This window comes from Coptis chinensis, chromosome 2 (assembly GCF_015680905.1).
Source record: "Coptis chinensis isolate HL-2020 chromosome 2, ASM1568090v1, whole genome shotgun sequence".
In the NCBI taxonomy this organism is placed as follows: domain Eukaryota; kingdom Viridiplantae; phylum Streptophyta; class Magnoliopsida; order Ranunculales; family Ranunculaceae; genus Coptis; species Coptis chinensis.
Window position 1 is genome coordinate 22731203 of NC_141457.1, and position 15933 is coordinate 22747135.

General features: G+C 36.5%; 1 protein-coding gene and 1 pseudogene across 1 annotated transcript; one reads left to right on the forward strand and one right to left on the reverse strand.

The window, feature by feature from the left end:
- The first annotated feature begins 6334 nt into the window (after positions 1–6334).
- On the forward strand, positions 6335–9155 carry LOC147515395 (ubiquitin-ribosomal protein eS31 fusion protein-like; annotated as a pseudogene).
- Positions 9156–13985: 4830 nt separating this feature from the next.
- LOC147515396 (thiamine thiazole synthase 2, chloroplastic-like) lies at positions 13986–15501 on the reverse strand. The gene is made up of 2 exons (XM_086587377.1): positions 14442–15501; positions 13986–14349 (listed from the first exon to the last, which is right to left on the reverse strand). Exons 1-2 carry the CDS (start codon positions 15351–15353, stop codon positions 14185–14187), a joined length of 1077 nt encoding a protein of 358 aa, XP_086443503.1. The 5' UTR covers positions 15354–15501; the 3' UTR covers positions 13986–14184.
- Positions 15502–15933: the final 432 nt, after the last annotated feature.

Sequence of the window (15933 nt, forward strand, 5' to 3'; positions counted from 1 at the left end):
AAACCATCCATTGTCTTAGGATCCAAACTATTTGGTTTGTTTAATTTCTTGTCTTGTTTTTCAATTCATGTTTTTACATTTCTTGTTGTTTTATTTTATTTCAATCAACTTGTTATTTACTTGTTCTTATTTCAATCAAACTTGTTATTTTCTTGTTCTTATTTCAATCTTCCTTTCATCTTGTTGTTCTTATTTCAAATTTTAATCAATCTTCCGTTTCAATGTTTTCAAGTCATTTCAATACAAACAATCAAAGCTTTCAAGTTTTCATTAGCTTAGAACCATTCTAATCCATATAAGAGCCTACCTTTCTTCTTCACGTCTCCTTCACTCAAACTCTAACCAATTTAGGATAAACCTCACTTCTAAAAACAAACTCTTTTGAAGTTACTACCACTATTGAAAGCTTCAAATGGTGTCGCCATCATGGATTGAAGGAGTAAGAGTAATTGGTTTAGAATCTAAGAAGGGAGCATCATTCTCATCTCTCCATTTCTATTTTTTTCAATTTTTCATCATTTTATTTTATTATTTTTCAGTACTAATCCACTTTCTTGCAAATCAGGGTGTGGAACCAACAACCTCGAAAAGAGTTGAAGACATAGACAAAACCGGCGAATAATATTAGGAACCGAATGAGTGATCAAGGCCTTTAGCCGGGCGGCAACCGCCTCACCACGCCAAAGATACCAAGACTGATTTTTTTCCAGTATTAGTTGTTTTGAAGTGTGTACCTATACTTTGAGCCTAGATTTTGTAATAGAGTAGGAGAAGTCAGTGGAACTTGTTTGTAATAGTTAGAGATTAAAAAAAAATGGTTTTTGATTGATTTCTTATGATGAACATGAGTTAAACTTGGTTTAAGTTATATACTTACCAAGGGATTAGAGTTCTAATTGCCTTGGGAAGTTCAAGTGTGTGAGGCAAGTTGTAGATCATAGCTCACACACTTTGAATCAACTTGGTAATCAACACTCTAAGTCCATTTGACTCTAGTTAATCTGGGTTATTAATCTAAAACTAGTTAATTAGATTAGTATAATATTAGTTTAGTTTTAAGTTTGGGCCCTTAAACCCAAGCCACATAACAACCATTGGGAAGTCATTACCCAATGTAGGTAAATTGGACTTTGCTTGATTCTTGAAAGCCTTAGACCTAAAAAAATGAATTAAAATCAATCAACTAAAGCCCAAAGTAGTCACACTCCTCCAGAAAAAGGACAAAAAATATACCCACGAAGATTTAGAGTAATTAGTTACCAAATTTTGGTGGACCAACTATCTTCCTCACTCCCCTCCCCCATATTCATCATGAGTGAGATTATTGGTAGCACACCACTTGGTAAAGTGACTACCTACTCTTCTGAGACGTGTAGCAGAGCCATCCTAGTCTCGCGCCCAATTGTTCCTCTGAACAGGGCATAGTAAAATATAGACCAAAAGCAAAGTTTTCAAAACTCAATACTTGCAAAAAAACGAATTTCGAATTCTTGAGCATACATTGAACCTTTTGGGGTCTTGCTAAAAGTATATGATACTGCGTTCAGGCACTTCTAGTATTAGCAAGAATAAAACTTACTCATGTAGGAGAGCTCGTCGCCCTAGACAATCTCCTGTTTCTAGTCCTCCATCTCTTAAGATGGCTGACGAAGTAGTGCAAGCTGAAGAGCCTCTCTTCAACTTCTACACACCGTTGCAAGATGGGCCTCCATCTTGTATACGACTCACACTGCTTACGAGCGATTTTAGGATTCCACTGAATGTGTTCAATCTTCTACCCATCTTCCACAGGTTAGAACACGAGTTACCGTACAAGCATCTACGCCGAATACATGAAGTATGTAATACTTTTCATCATTCGGGCGTCACCGACGATTAGGTTAAGCTACAAGGGTTTCCTTTCACTCTAGCTGGTAAGAGTCACGCTTGGCTTCTCTCATAGAAGGCCAACTCTTTCAATTCATGGGAAAAGGTTGTGTTCTCCTTCATGAAGAAGTACTTTCCGCCGAAGAAAACATAAGAGATAAGAGATACAGTTCTTCAGACAAAGTCCGAGTGAGACATTGTCCGAAGCATGGGATAGATTCTCTGACCTACTCCATTCATGTCCTCACCATAAACTAGAAAAATCCACTCTTGTCCAATGTTTCTTCAAGGGCTTTCTCCCATAACACAAAGTAAACCTCGACATAATGAGTAATGGTAATTTTTTGGATAGAGGTACGACTGAAGCCTTAACCTTTATTGAAAACCAAGCTGAAAAGAGTACCCATTGGGGTGACATAAACAATTCCAGAATAGTCCAACCCAGTACATCTAAGGCTAGTGGTATTTTTTAGGTAAAATCAGATCCAGAAATCAAAACCCTAATCGAAACCCTCACAAGAAAGATAGATGCCCTCACAACCAAACAAAAAGACCAAACCCCTCATCCTGTCATGAACATAAATACCTCACCATGCAATTTCTGTCTAAGCTTAAATCATATAGATGCCAACTGTCCCTTGATCACAAACCTATCATCACTTCAGCCAGAAGAAGTATGTGCTTCCAATGTACCAAATGTGCCGTAGAGACAACATCCAAACTTCGCATGGACCAACATTCCACAAAACCAAACACCACTAGGGTTCAACAAACCAACAAATACATTCAGACAAGGACAAAGACAAGATATCTATAACAATCAAAACAGAGTATTGGTTCCATCCCAGTTTAACCAGAACTATCAAAACCCACCTATCAACAACCAAAGAGACCTAGTTCCCGTTACACCATCAACTAGTGTCCAAACAGATAAGCCTACCGAAATAATTATATCTGTCATGCAACAGCAAACCCAGATCCTAGCATCTATGCAATAATCTCTTAACTTGTTAACCCAAGATAAAAGACAAAAAGATCAAAACTTTAAAACTTTAAAACCCAAGAGATTAAGGTAGTCACAACGTTGCGATCTGGCAAAACTGTTAACAACAAAGTAGTCTTACCAGAAGACCCTACACCTGTAGAGGTAACCATTCCAGTACCAGAACCAGAAATAATACCACCACATATCCCTATCAATGTTCCAGTCCTTAAATTAACAGTTCCTCCACCAAACACAGTTTGACAATATAAACCAAAGGCACCTTTTCCAGCTCGCCTAATGACACCCAAGGAGGATGAAAATTTTGATAAAATCAGAGAAACATTCAAAAGTCTAACCATAAACCTACCATTTCTTAATGTCATCAAACATTTACCCAAACATGCCATGTTTTTTAAGGATATATGCACAAATAAAAGGAAAACTAACATTCCAAAAGATGCCTTTCTTATATAACAATTTCCATCTCTCACAGAGACCAACGGAATCGTCAAATATAAAGATCCTGGTCATCCTACCATCCCTTGCACTATAAGAGACAAGTACACTACAACTACCTTGCTCGATCTTAGAGCAAGCATTAACCTCTTTCCATACTACCTATTTAAACAACTCAGTTTCAACGAGCTTACACCTACCACCATGACATTGCAATTAGCCGACCGATCCATCAAATACCCAAAAGGAGTGATCGAAAATGTGCTTGTCAAGGTTAAGAATTTTTACTACCTTATTGATTTCGTTATCCTCGACACCGAAATTGCTCATGATTCCATACCCATCATTCTAGGGCACCCATTCTTGGCAAGTACCAACGCCCTCATAAATTGCCATAATGGATCTATAACCATGTCTTTCGGGAACCTCTCAGTAGAAGTCAATGTTTTCAAGATGATGCAATAGCAGATGGAAAAAGAGTTGGATGACGAAGTTAGTATGATAGACAGTGTAGTGCAAGAGTATTATTATAACCGGACTTTCCCAGAAAATGAGGTGCATAAGTTCTTATCCTTCAGAGATTCAGAGTTCGATATGGATCAATATAAAGAAGATACCTCGAAAACTTTGGAATCAGTTCCCTTATGCACTTCAGATGATGAGTTACTTGAACATAAAGAGATATCACCAGCACAGGTGTTTTCAGTGGAAGAACAGAATTCTGTAGAGACATTGTTACCCACAACACCTACTCCTACTCTTAAGCATCTCCCTCCTGGCCTAAAATATATCTATCTTGATATAGATGGTACACATGCCATCATCATTTCATCCCAGTTGTCAAAAGAGGAAGAAGAGTGCTTGATTAGAGTGATTCAAGAACATCGTTCTGCCATTAGTTGGTCTCTTGATGACATAAAAGGAATTGATCCAAAGATTTACACCTACCGGTGTTGTGTCCTTAAATTAAAGTATTGATTAGGGCACTTTAAGGGGAGTAATTGGTCATTTCATGTGTTGGTGAATAAAAATACAAAATCCACGCATCATTTGAATTGTATGCCACCATAAATACCAACTTTAATTAGCCATTAATACCAACTTTAATTAGCCATTAGGAAATCCCTTCCTCTTCCAGTGTTGCATCGTTTCTTCTCAATCTTCTCCATTTCAAATTGTGCTTCTCTCTATCTCCCTTCTCTCTCTCATTGCTCTTCAAATTCTCGCTGGGGTTTTATGGGCCCATCTTCGCACCTTCAACAAATCATCGTCAACACCCCTACATCTCTGAATAACAAAAAAAATCTCAACTTCAGATTCCTCAATTAGTTTCTCTAACACACACAAATCCAACTACAACAACACCAACAATAACAACTTCAGATTCCTCAATCAGTTTCGACTATACTAATTCGATTATCTTTTTCTTTTTTCTATTCAGGTTTGATACTAACCCACTCATTATATGGGGGTTGTTAAATTTTAAAAGAACACAGTGCATGCGTATTTAAATGATTTCTCACAGGTATTTTTTAAACTCATTTTTATGAATCTTTCTTGGCTTTAATAATGTGAAGAAATTAAGAAAATAATGCTGGAAGAAAATGTTAAAAAGTATGGGATGCGAAGTTGGAGGCTTATATGAGGTTTGGTTTCTCAAAGCACGTCCATTCTATTATATGGGGGCTTTCAAACTTTCTCTCAAGGTAAGTCTTTGTAAGGATTGTTTCATGTATAGGGTAGTATACCCAGGAAATTGAATGCTTGTAAAATCATACAGAGTTTTTGTTTACTGAACAATACCTTGATCACCTTGACATTGTTATTTCTTTATCCCATAATCAACATTTCTTTCCATCCAAGAGTAAGTGCACATACTTTACCCTTACTTCTACTTTACACTATTAGTTTCAAAGAATTCACTATTATTTCCAAAGAAATTGTATTTTATCTAAGTGCTAGCTGCATGACTCCATGACCAATGGGGATTTATGCAGTGTTCATTTGAAGATTGATGGATTTTTTTAGTTATGATTTTTCATTGTTTTTTGTGTTCTTTTTGTTGTCAACAATTATTTTTGTTGTGGAATCAGTTAACACTAAATGGTAGATGGTCATATCTGACTCGAAAGCACTTTGTTTCGATATACAATCGAATTTTGTTTTGGAATCACATTGTTTTGCTAACAACGTTGTGCACAGTGAACTCTTCAGTGAAAATGAAATAAGTGAGGTTTCTATCTTTTAGTTATACTTGAATATTGAGAATGGGCATTAACAACACATAATACCTGGTCAAGTTCTGGAGATGAAAAAGAAGTTCTGGGTATCTATCTCTACTTCAGACTCATCACACTCCTCACTTAAGGAAGGTTGGTATCTAGAACACTTTCTTTTTTTCTCTAATGTCTCTCTCTATATATCTCTCTAACTGTTTTTTTAAAAGAAGATTGTGTTTTAAGTTGTACTTTTATTGGACTACAGGTTGTTTACCACATGCCAACAACAGTTAACAGTTAGTGATATGCAATCAAGAAGCCTCATTCTAGCTTTGTAGAGTTTGTTCTATGAGTTCCAATATAACGAGAAGCCGAGAATAGTGTTGCGACAGAAGAGCTGACCAAATATTTTGGATGGGATACAGATGATTCTTCCATGCAGCATGACGTGCAAGAACTCAATAGGGTTCTTTGCGAAAAGCTTGAATACAAAATGAAGGTATTATGTTGTGGTTTTATGCTGAGGGCATGTTTGAGATGGTCTAAGTTGCTTTGAGGTGTTATTGTATTGTGGCCTTGGGTTTTGTGAGGTAGTATGAGATATGTGTTTATTAATGCAGGGAACTATTGCATAGGGTACCTACCATATAACGGTTATTTGAAGGGGATCTCATAAGTTTTATTCAATTCATGAACGTGGATCACAGTTCTATGTCGAAGGAGTCATTTATGGTATTCTTTCTACGCTAAAGTCAAAACTTTATACGTTTAGAAAATAAGGTTTTTGTTCTTACATAAATATGAAAAAATGTGTGTGGCAGACCTTCAGCTGGATGTTAAAGGTGCAGTGGTCTGGATGTTTATGCTTCTCTTGACAAGTATGTTGGAGTTGAAAATCTTGAAGGTGATAACAAGTACCATGTTGGACGACATGGTTTACAAGTTGGTTGCTATCCACATGCCATATATACTCTTTAGCATTTACATATTATGTGAAATATAGCAATGTTGGTCAATTTCCTACTCTATACGTGGGGCGTAGATACGCATAATAACAGAATTTTGATGTTTACCATATCATGGCTTCGATTAGTCCCAAGATTTAGTTTAAGTAGTTATTGGGGTTCGATAGCATCTGTGACGGTGGGCGTAATTGAATGTATTACTGATTGAAGAAAAATGCGAATATAGACTATATATTCTATGTATTTGGAGGTATTACATAATCCTTGAGCACCTCTTGATACTTCTTCACCTAGATTAGTCAATACATATTTTCTTTTTCGGAGTATTGGACACTGGAATGATTGCATGGGCTTTTCAAGATGCTAGGAAGTGTGTCCCGTTCCTTGATTTTCCACTCATACTTTAATAAAAATGAGGTGCCAATTTCAGAATCTTCACAAAAATTGGATTTGAGTGTTTACAAAAAAAAAATCTACTTGATCATGGTTGGTTTTTTTTCTACAAGGAGTTGGGACTTTAATTTGGTATTTTAATCGAGGACTTTTTTGTTATTTGGTATTCAAAATATTAGGTTGAAGATGATGGAAGTTACACATAAGTAGAAGAATCATTACTAGCAACCTCTAATAAAAAGAAGGAAGAAGGTTAGTTTTAGACTACCAATTTCCATCAAACTATCACTTGTAACCTTATTGATTTGTTTTGCATCTTAGTATGATTTTTTGAAGTTTGAAACTGAAATTGCATACAATGTCTGATTTCAACATCATCAATTTAATTTGATGTCCTTAGGGTTAGTACTAATCCTATATCGTGTTTTTTTCTTTTTAATTGATGCCCCTTTGTCAGGTTATTATTATTTATTAGACACTTTCATAACCATTAGAGTCATATACACATACTATTGCATTACTTTCATATGTTATAAAGTTATTTGCGTATCTTAGTTATCCAAAAGAGAATATGGTAATAGCATTTAGTCTATGAATGAACTATTATGTATGCAACTGTGTTCCATCATTCAAAGTGGGCATGTCTAGATATCAAGCATGTTTAAGGTCTAGGTGATTCATAGATTATTGGTACTATAACTCTATGAACATCCATCATAGAGAGTTGTCTATCAATTTGTATGTTTGAATTAGCTCACTTCCATGCTGCTATTAAAGTGTATGTTGTCAAGAGGACTGAAGGAAACTGAAGTTGTACCTCATGAACGTACCTGTCTTATCAACACCTGTGTAGGAAGGCCTCTGCTCCTTTATGTTTCTATCACTGAAACAGCGCTAGGGGCAGTTCTAGCTCAACATGACGATAAAAAGAGTACCTATAATCACATGAAAGCCAGTTACAAAGGAAAAGGTAGAACCATAAATACTATCCGAAATAGTGGAGTTTTAGGTTATCAATCCTATATTGTTAAAGTAGTTCGCATGGTAATAAAGTGCTGCTAATGTGTGTTATGATAGCAAGGCTATTGTATTTCTTTTTGCACTAAGTGATCAAAAACTTAAGCCTATTAGGTCAGGGCATCTAGACCAATCTACCATAAGGGCTGGGACTCCAGTTATGGCTTAAATAGGCCGATCAATTACGTGGGCATGCTATGGCGTTTATGAAATTAGTTTAATTATGTAGAAGCTTGCCAATGTGAGTTACAACTTAATTGAGCTTAAAAATATTTATCGTACTTGAAGTCTTTTGCATAACTGTTACAGGCACTGCCGCCGGTTGGTAAGCATATGCAGCCTTAGGCAGTTGAGCTCTAAGCACTAGGGGTTAGCCTATATAGGTATGTTTTTGACATAGCACCTTAGTAATCATTTTAGTTATTTTGTTTGGCAGGGTATGTGCAAGTTTTTGGAAGATTTAATGATATTTTGGCATTCAAAGTGGTCAGGAATAAAATGCTAAACCTTAGTGGATATTTGAGAAGATAGTTGTTGGTAGTCTGCTGGAGAACCTGCAACCAAAGAAAAAAAAGGTGCAGATCTTTGTGACCACCCTGATGGGCAAGACAATAAAACTAGAAGTCGAGTCAAGTGACACCATCGACAATGTGAAAGCGAAGATCCAAGACAAGGAAGGAATTCCACCAGACTAGCAGTGTTTAATCTTCGCTGGAAGACGGTCGGACACCAGAAAGAGTCAACGCTTCATTCGGTCCTCCATCTCCGTGGAGGTGCAAAGAAGAGGAAGAAGAAGACTTACACCAATGCCCAAGATGATTAAGCATAAACATAAGAAGGTTAAGCTTGCTGTTTTGCAGTTTTACAAAGTGGATGACTCTGGTAAAGTGCAGAAGCTGAGGAAAGAATGTCCTAATCAGGAGTGTGGTGCTGGCACTTTTATGGCCAATCATTTTGACAGGCATTACTGCGGCAAGTGTGGTTTGACTTATGTTTATCAGAAGGCTGGTGGTGATTGATTACTACTATTCTCCTCTTGGTACAGGTAAAACTGCAATCAAACTATGGTGCCAGTTAAAGGAAGTACGAGCGGAAGGATGATCAGATATTGATGTTTGGTTTTCTAATGTTTTATAACTTTTTCTATGTTGGCAGCATAATGCGTCAGTTGGGATTTTAAATCATTTCTAGGATTTTAATTGGGTACTGTACTATTATCATGAATTTTTTCTTTCAATATAATCTGGATTTATCTATAAAAAAGAGTCTGCTGGAGAACCTTAGTAGATCTTCCCATCCTTGAGAGTTGTCCATGAAATGAACAAAAAGTCCTGACTCCTTAACAATGGACAAAAAGTCAAAGCCTGTTGCTAAGAGCACCTACATGGGCTGATGGGGGTGGGATGTAAGTTTAAGAGGGCGCCTGCTATTGGTAGGAATGGAGAGTCCAATTTATGTTAACTTTTTCTTTTGTTAGCATGGTAACAGTCCTTACCTTTACCTCTCTTGCACCAGTGCAATAATGAAGATTTTGGATAAGAAAATGCAACCTATTTATCAGGTTACTTTATCTTCCTTTGATCTACCCACAAGTCGCATCTTTCCATAGTTGATTTTTTGTGTGGTGTGTCGTATGCGGTATTGTCACACCCTTAGTAGGTCTTATTTCAAAATGCCTTAATTATGCCATCTAGATGGAGGGGCTTCCATATCAATTTATCAATCCCAAGAAATAGTATCTACCATTTGGTTTGAAGGAAACAAGAATAATTTGGTGCTCTGCTGTAGTTTGCATATCACCAAATTAAAAACATTTTTGAAATGTTTCTTTTATCAATATGTGGAAGGATTGTTGTTTGCTTCATCTGGAGTAATGAGAGTATTTGAGGAGTCATTTTTTTACTTTTTCAGGTGTTTTTTTTTAAATCACGAGTAGTATTGTTATTTGTTAGCATTGTCTTGGTTAAGTAAGTAGTGTGAGTAATTTTCATTTTGCTACTATTTTCGTTATTCACATTGGTCTATTTTGATCAATCTGCTTTCTAATATTGATCCAGTAGACACATTATTACCATAGCTTTGTATATTTGAAGTGTTATATGCTGTGATTGTCTTATAAGTATAAGTCTAACTATTAGGGCATCTCCAATGGGGGGTGTAAAATTATACCTCCACGCAGGCTCCACATAGGTGTTATTAGGATTTTACAACTCTAATTGCATACTATTGTATAACATATAAATATCCACACTTTATAGTCCCTAATAGAAAAGTGTAAAAAAATTTGGATTTTAAACTCAGACGTCACTTAAAGTGACGTCTCTTTTTAATTTAAACTGGGACGTCTGAGTTAAAAAAATTGCAAATTATGACTTTAGAACTAGAAAGGGACGTGACTTAAAGTGACGTCCGAAATTTTTTGTTCGGACGTTGGTTAAAGTGTCGACCGAGCTATTTATCAACTGATAGCAAGATGGGGAATTCCCCCCTCCTCTATCAACTAATAGTCTATTACCTACGGTATACCACCCCCATTGGAAAGAGTTTTTTGACACTTGGAGTGTAAACCTTATACTCTATACAGTTTACACCCCTATTAGAGATGCCCTTATAAGTATTATATTCATTATAAGTAGAAAACACGTGTTGATTTTCTATTATATATAGTTCAAGCTAAGATTGTCCAAGTTGTCTTCGATACCCATGTGATGCGATGTCACACCATTTAACATGGCATTTTTTAAGGGATACATTATCACAATAGGTTGGAGAGAACAAGTATATTGTTCCTAGATTTGTCGATTTGAACTTATTGTTTCCTTAGGACTATCTAATCTAAAATTCAATGCTTTCTTTTTAGAATGATTTTTTTTAAAGGTAGGTAAGTCTTGAAATTTATAATAAGTTATGGAGATGTAGTTTATCAAATATACGCCTATCTCAAATCTCAAAGAGAGTATAATTTATGTTGGCTCGCTGAAAATTCTCTAGCCGAAGGTAACGATTATACATTTTATGGCAGCGGCAACAACCAAACCACTCACTAATGGCATGCAAAACGTTCAAGTATTACACTACCTAGGTCTTACTCCTAATGAATTTAAGATCGGTAAACGTTAAATTCTCCAGCCAAAGGTCACGATTATGCATTTTATGGTAGCAGCAGCAACCAAACCACTCCCTAATGGCATGCAAAATGTTCAAGTATTACACTACCTAAGTCTTACTCCTAATGAATTTAAGATCAATAAATGCTTCATTGTGGTACCAGTTAGCACTTTGCATTGACTTATGTATATGAATAGGTAGCGTAGTATATTATGCTAAGAGGGTTATTATTATGCCCAAGATATTTAGTTGGCTTGGAGAATCTGTGGTGACAGGGCTTTACATATGAGAATTTGGGGTTGGGTAGGAGTAGTTGGTTAGGGTGTCTTCTGTTTTAGGGGTTGGGGAATTTAGTAGTAGTTAAATATGGTTAAAAGTGTTTGATAGTTAGTCTAATTGGGAATTATTTTTCAAGAATCTTGACATATTAATGAACTTACACTTTTGTGTACTGGTAATGAATATTTAGTTGTTTTGTTTGATTATTTAGATGTGTTATGGCATTAATATCTGCTCTACTAGAAAGATAATGGCTATTGATATTTAAGAACCCATGTTTAAATCTGCTATACTTTTTCCCCCAATTATTTTTTTACTTTTATTTCATTTGGTTAATCTGTTCTGTAACTATGATATGATATTGGTTTAGTGATGAATGTACCTCAAATTACTTCACTGCATATTGGTAATATTATCATGATGTGTTTCAATAGAGGACAGGAGAACCATCTTACTTGGTTTTTTTCCCTTTTGAATACTTCCACAAGTACGTTGTTATTGGCTTATTGCCTTTTCACTTTAGGAAAAAGTTGGGAGCACAAATTCTCATTCCAACATTGTCCCTGTTTAAACAATGAAATAGCAATTTGAATTTGATACATTGCAAGATTTCCAGGAAAATGTTTCTTTTGATTATGATGTGCAACTTTGGAGAAACTTAAAGTACATACAAATTTGAATGTGATGACTATGCTATCCCAGCCTGCAGTGGATGTTATATAAAACTTTGGTTGTTTGTCCAATGTAAGGTTTGTGCAAAAGTTTCAGTACAATCTTGGTTTTTGACAAACTCTGTCTGTTCCAGTGCATCGGCAATTATGAGACTTTGATGAGCTTTCAATTTCAATAACATGGTTTCTAAACCAACTTTTATATGTTTTGCAGAGCCTTAAAAGTAATGCATTTCAGTCAAGGGTCTCAAGTGTTACTCTTAAGGGATTTGCTTATTTCATAGAAGCGAGTTTGTATTTTGCTTTCTCTTTTCATTTCCACATCTCTACCGAGGGAGTAATTATTGTATTTTTCTTATTAACATTTTGACAAAACAGTTATTCTTCACTTCCTATGTTTGCCAGGTAAGCTAGGGTCTTCAACAAAATTTATTTATAATCGAGTAATTGACAACTGTAACATAATTTTATAAAGGAATTTAGAAAAAAAAACTTGGAACACAAAAGTATGTTTGCGTACTTTTTTTAAAACATTTATTTGTCATCTACGTGTAGAGCACGTGCATTTTACTAGTGTTATGTAATTGACTTGGAAGTTTGTCTAAGAATTAATGAAAATGTTTGACCTCATTTAGCGAAAAAAAATGCCAGTTCTGATGCAAAAATAAACTAGAGGCAAATGAATTGTATACTACAAATTCCAATACTTTTCCTAAATGACTTCACATTTTAGCACCTTGAATCTTGACAGGTTTGTCCACAAACAGTAACTCTTGATTGGTCCAAACAATTTGTGGGCAGCTACACAGTTTTTTCGGGCAGGTAAATAGTTTTTCCGAGCAGCCTCTCCACCTATCAGCACTTGAGATCTTGTGGACAGCAAATAGTTGCCTGTCAAACCTGACCCTTTAATGTGGCCATAAAATTGATTTAAGGCGTGCTGAGGCAGCACAATCTTGGATGTGGTCTAAAGGGCTAGACCGCTGGTGCTTTCTTATGCTCATAGCCCTTTGGTGCTTCAGTGGAATTGGCAGGTAGGCAGTTATGTTAAGGAGACCGTTGAACTGATGTATTGAACACTATTTTTACCATTTGAGAATGCAATAAACAAATTTGGTTGCTATATAGAATTATAGAAACCATTTTGTGCTATATAAACATTACTTGTCACAACCTTCTATTTGCAACTCATAGAACAATATGTGGCATTATGGATCATATAGTCATATGGTGTTTTAGGAATGACGGGAACAGGTTGGAACATTTTCAGCCAAGATTCGGTAGAATTGTTTTGATATATTGTTTCAGTACGTTATTTGGATTAGAAGAGCTATTGGTTCCAAACTTTGAACATTGACATCTGACATCAGAGCATATGTTTAGAGCATAGCAACACCCCTTGTTTCTGATGTACGTGGAACTACAACTTTTCTCCTGGGCAAGTTTGGGCATGGGAGCAGTTTGTAGTCTATGGGTTATCTAATATCTATAGTTCTATATCGACTACTTGCGTGCAAAAAAAATAGTCCTGTATCGACTGGTTGGGCTCCCTGTGTTAATGTTTATAGTGAGGCTCTCCCTTGCTCTTGTATTTTACAGGCCTGTATGGTGGTTGAAAAATGATGAGCCCAGTCCCACAATCTTACATACCTGGGAATCTGGGGTGTCTAAGTTATTATAGACCCAAACGGCTAGAACAATGTCAAAATACTGGAACAGACGTTGGCTTATATATGAATTCTGACTGTGAAAAGTGTGAAATACTAATGTCAGTATATGAAACTCTGTTATAGTCTTATATAGAGGCAAACATTCAAATCAATTATCTAAGAGAGCTCTTATGGATCATAAGATATCTACTATTGTCCATTGAAACCGAGCGTTAATCAAAGATGTGTAATTGTGTTTCAGGATCGGAGTTGAGCCTTCCCCTTTGTGTAACGTCCAATATTTAATTAGTACCTGTGGTTCTATGGAGTAAGAACAGAAAACTAGAATAGTTTCCCAGTAAAAGTAAATTAGAAAGTTCAGCATAATTCACATTTTATTTAGTTGTAGATATAACGAAAGGACACCAAGCAGCCCTACCACCAAGGCACCAACGTCTACCTGCAGCTTCCAAAAGAAAACAAGAAGATGGACCACTACATCCACACCACATGAACATCACCCTCCTCTACAACCACCCCTCCCTAGAACTGGTCCTTACTGTTCCTTCCAAGAGATTATGCCTCAGCAGTCTCAGCAGTCTCTGCAGCGGCCAGAATCAGCTCAGGGTGAATACTTCCGTCTTTGTAGGTCCCGTCAATGACATTAGGCTGACCCAGTGCTTTCAAAGCCAGATGTGCGGCTTTCTGCCCAGATATCATCATTGCCCCAAATGTAGGTCCCTGTAATAAAAATCAAAACCAAAATCAGCATCAAATTAAAGTTGTACAACAAAATCATGGATCAAGCTTATAATCAAGAAAAAAAAACTCACCATTCTTGGAGAACCATCAATTTCAGCAACTTCCATTCCAGTAACAATCATGCCAGGGACAATTTCCCTAGTAAGCCTAACAATAGCATCTTCAGCAGTATTCATGTCAAGGGCTTTCATACCAGGAACTGAATCAATTAGCCCAATACTCTTAAGCCTTTTGACACCAGTTGCTCCAAAAGGCCCATCATGTCCACAAGAACTAACTACAATTTTTGCTTCCATAACATTGGGATCCATGCATGACTGCGTATCATGGTTCATAGAAACCAAAGCCCAGTTCGTCACAACACCAGCAACTTTGTTACCTTTCACAATCAAGTCTTCAGCTGCAACAGCGTTGAACAGCTTCACATTTGGTCTAGCAAGAAGCTTGCTCATAATGGTAGAAGTGAACAAGGCAGCATGCTTGATCACAACATATGTGTCCTGTTCATCGTACTCGATTTCGAGTTCGTCCAAAAACCTATGTGCGGGTTTGCGAACCACCATAGCTGAAAATAGCTGTCCCCCAAGCCAAGCTCCTCCACCTGGACTGACAGATTGTTCTATAAGAGCAACGTTCACATTTGGATTCTTGCTGATTTCATATGCAGCAGTGAGACCAGCAGATCCAGCACCAACAACGACAACATCAGTATCAGCATAAGTTATCATGTCCATCATATAACGACGAGTCATTTCTCGTGAAACAATGGATTCCTTGATTGGTTCGAACGTAAATGAGTTGAGATCATAGGATGATGTGGAAGACATGGAGATGGAGTTGTTTTGAGATGTAGAACGTAGTGGTTGGACTTGAAGGCAAGTTTGAGTAAATGGGATTCCATGGAAGGAAGATTGAGAGTCTAAGAAAGATATTTTTGGTTGTGTAGAGATGTGAGAAGTGAAAGCAGTTGTCATGGTGGCCATGGTTATTTAACAGAGGAGAGAGATTTTTCAGGGTTTTGAGGATGAGGAAAATGAGAAGAGAGTGAAGAGTGATTTTATAGAAAAGGAAGGAGGTGTGGGGGCGAAAATATCTAGGCCGGTGTTAGAAAAAATGTTGTCGAGGTTGTCTAGACTCGAGAGTTTTATTAGTTTGACTTATATATCAGATTCTATTTTGATGGGTTTGGTACTTTGGTGTGTTTAATTTAGGGTGATCTTGGACATACAGAAAATTAGTCTAGAGGAGTTAGTTATAAATATTTAGTAGTCTTAAGACTCCTCTTAAATTTGTTTAGAATTTAATACCCCAATTTGACCAGAATATGAAACTAACCACCTGTTATCCAACTTTACCAGGAATAGACGAAAATATCCTCATTTGGAAACAAACATAACCGACTATCTACCCAGTAATATAGTGAGATACAAAACAAAAAATTCACTTATAACTACCTACCTTCACATTTAAAAATGCATATAATGAAAAGAGGACATCTAGGGTGCATCAGAGTGAATGAGTGCGCAGGAATGAGAGCCCTTGGACAAGACTTTCTTTGCAATA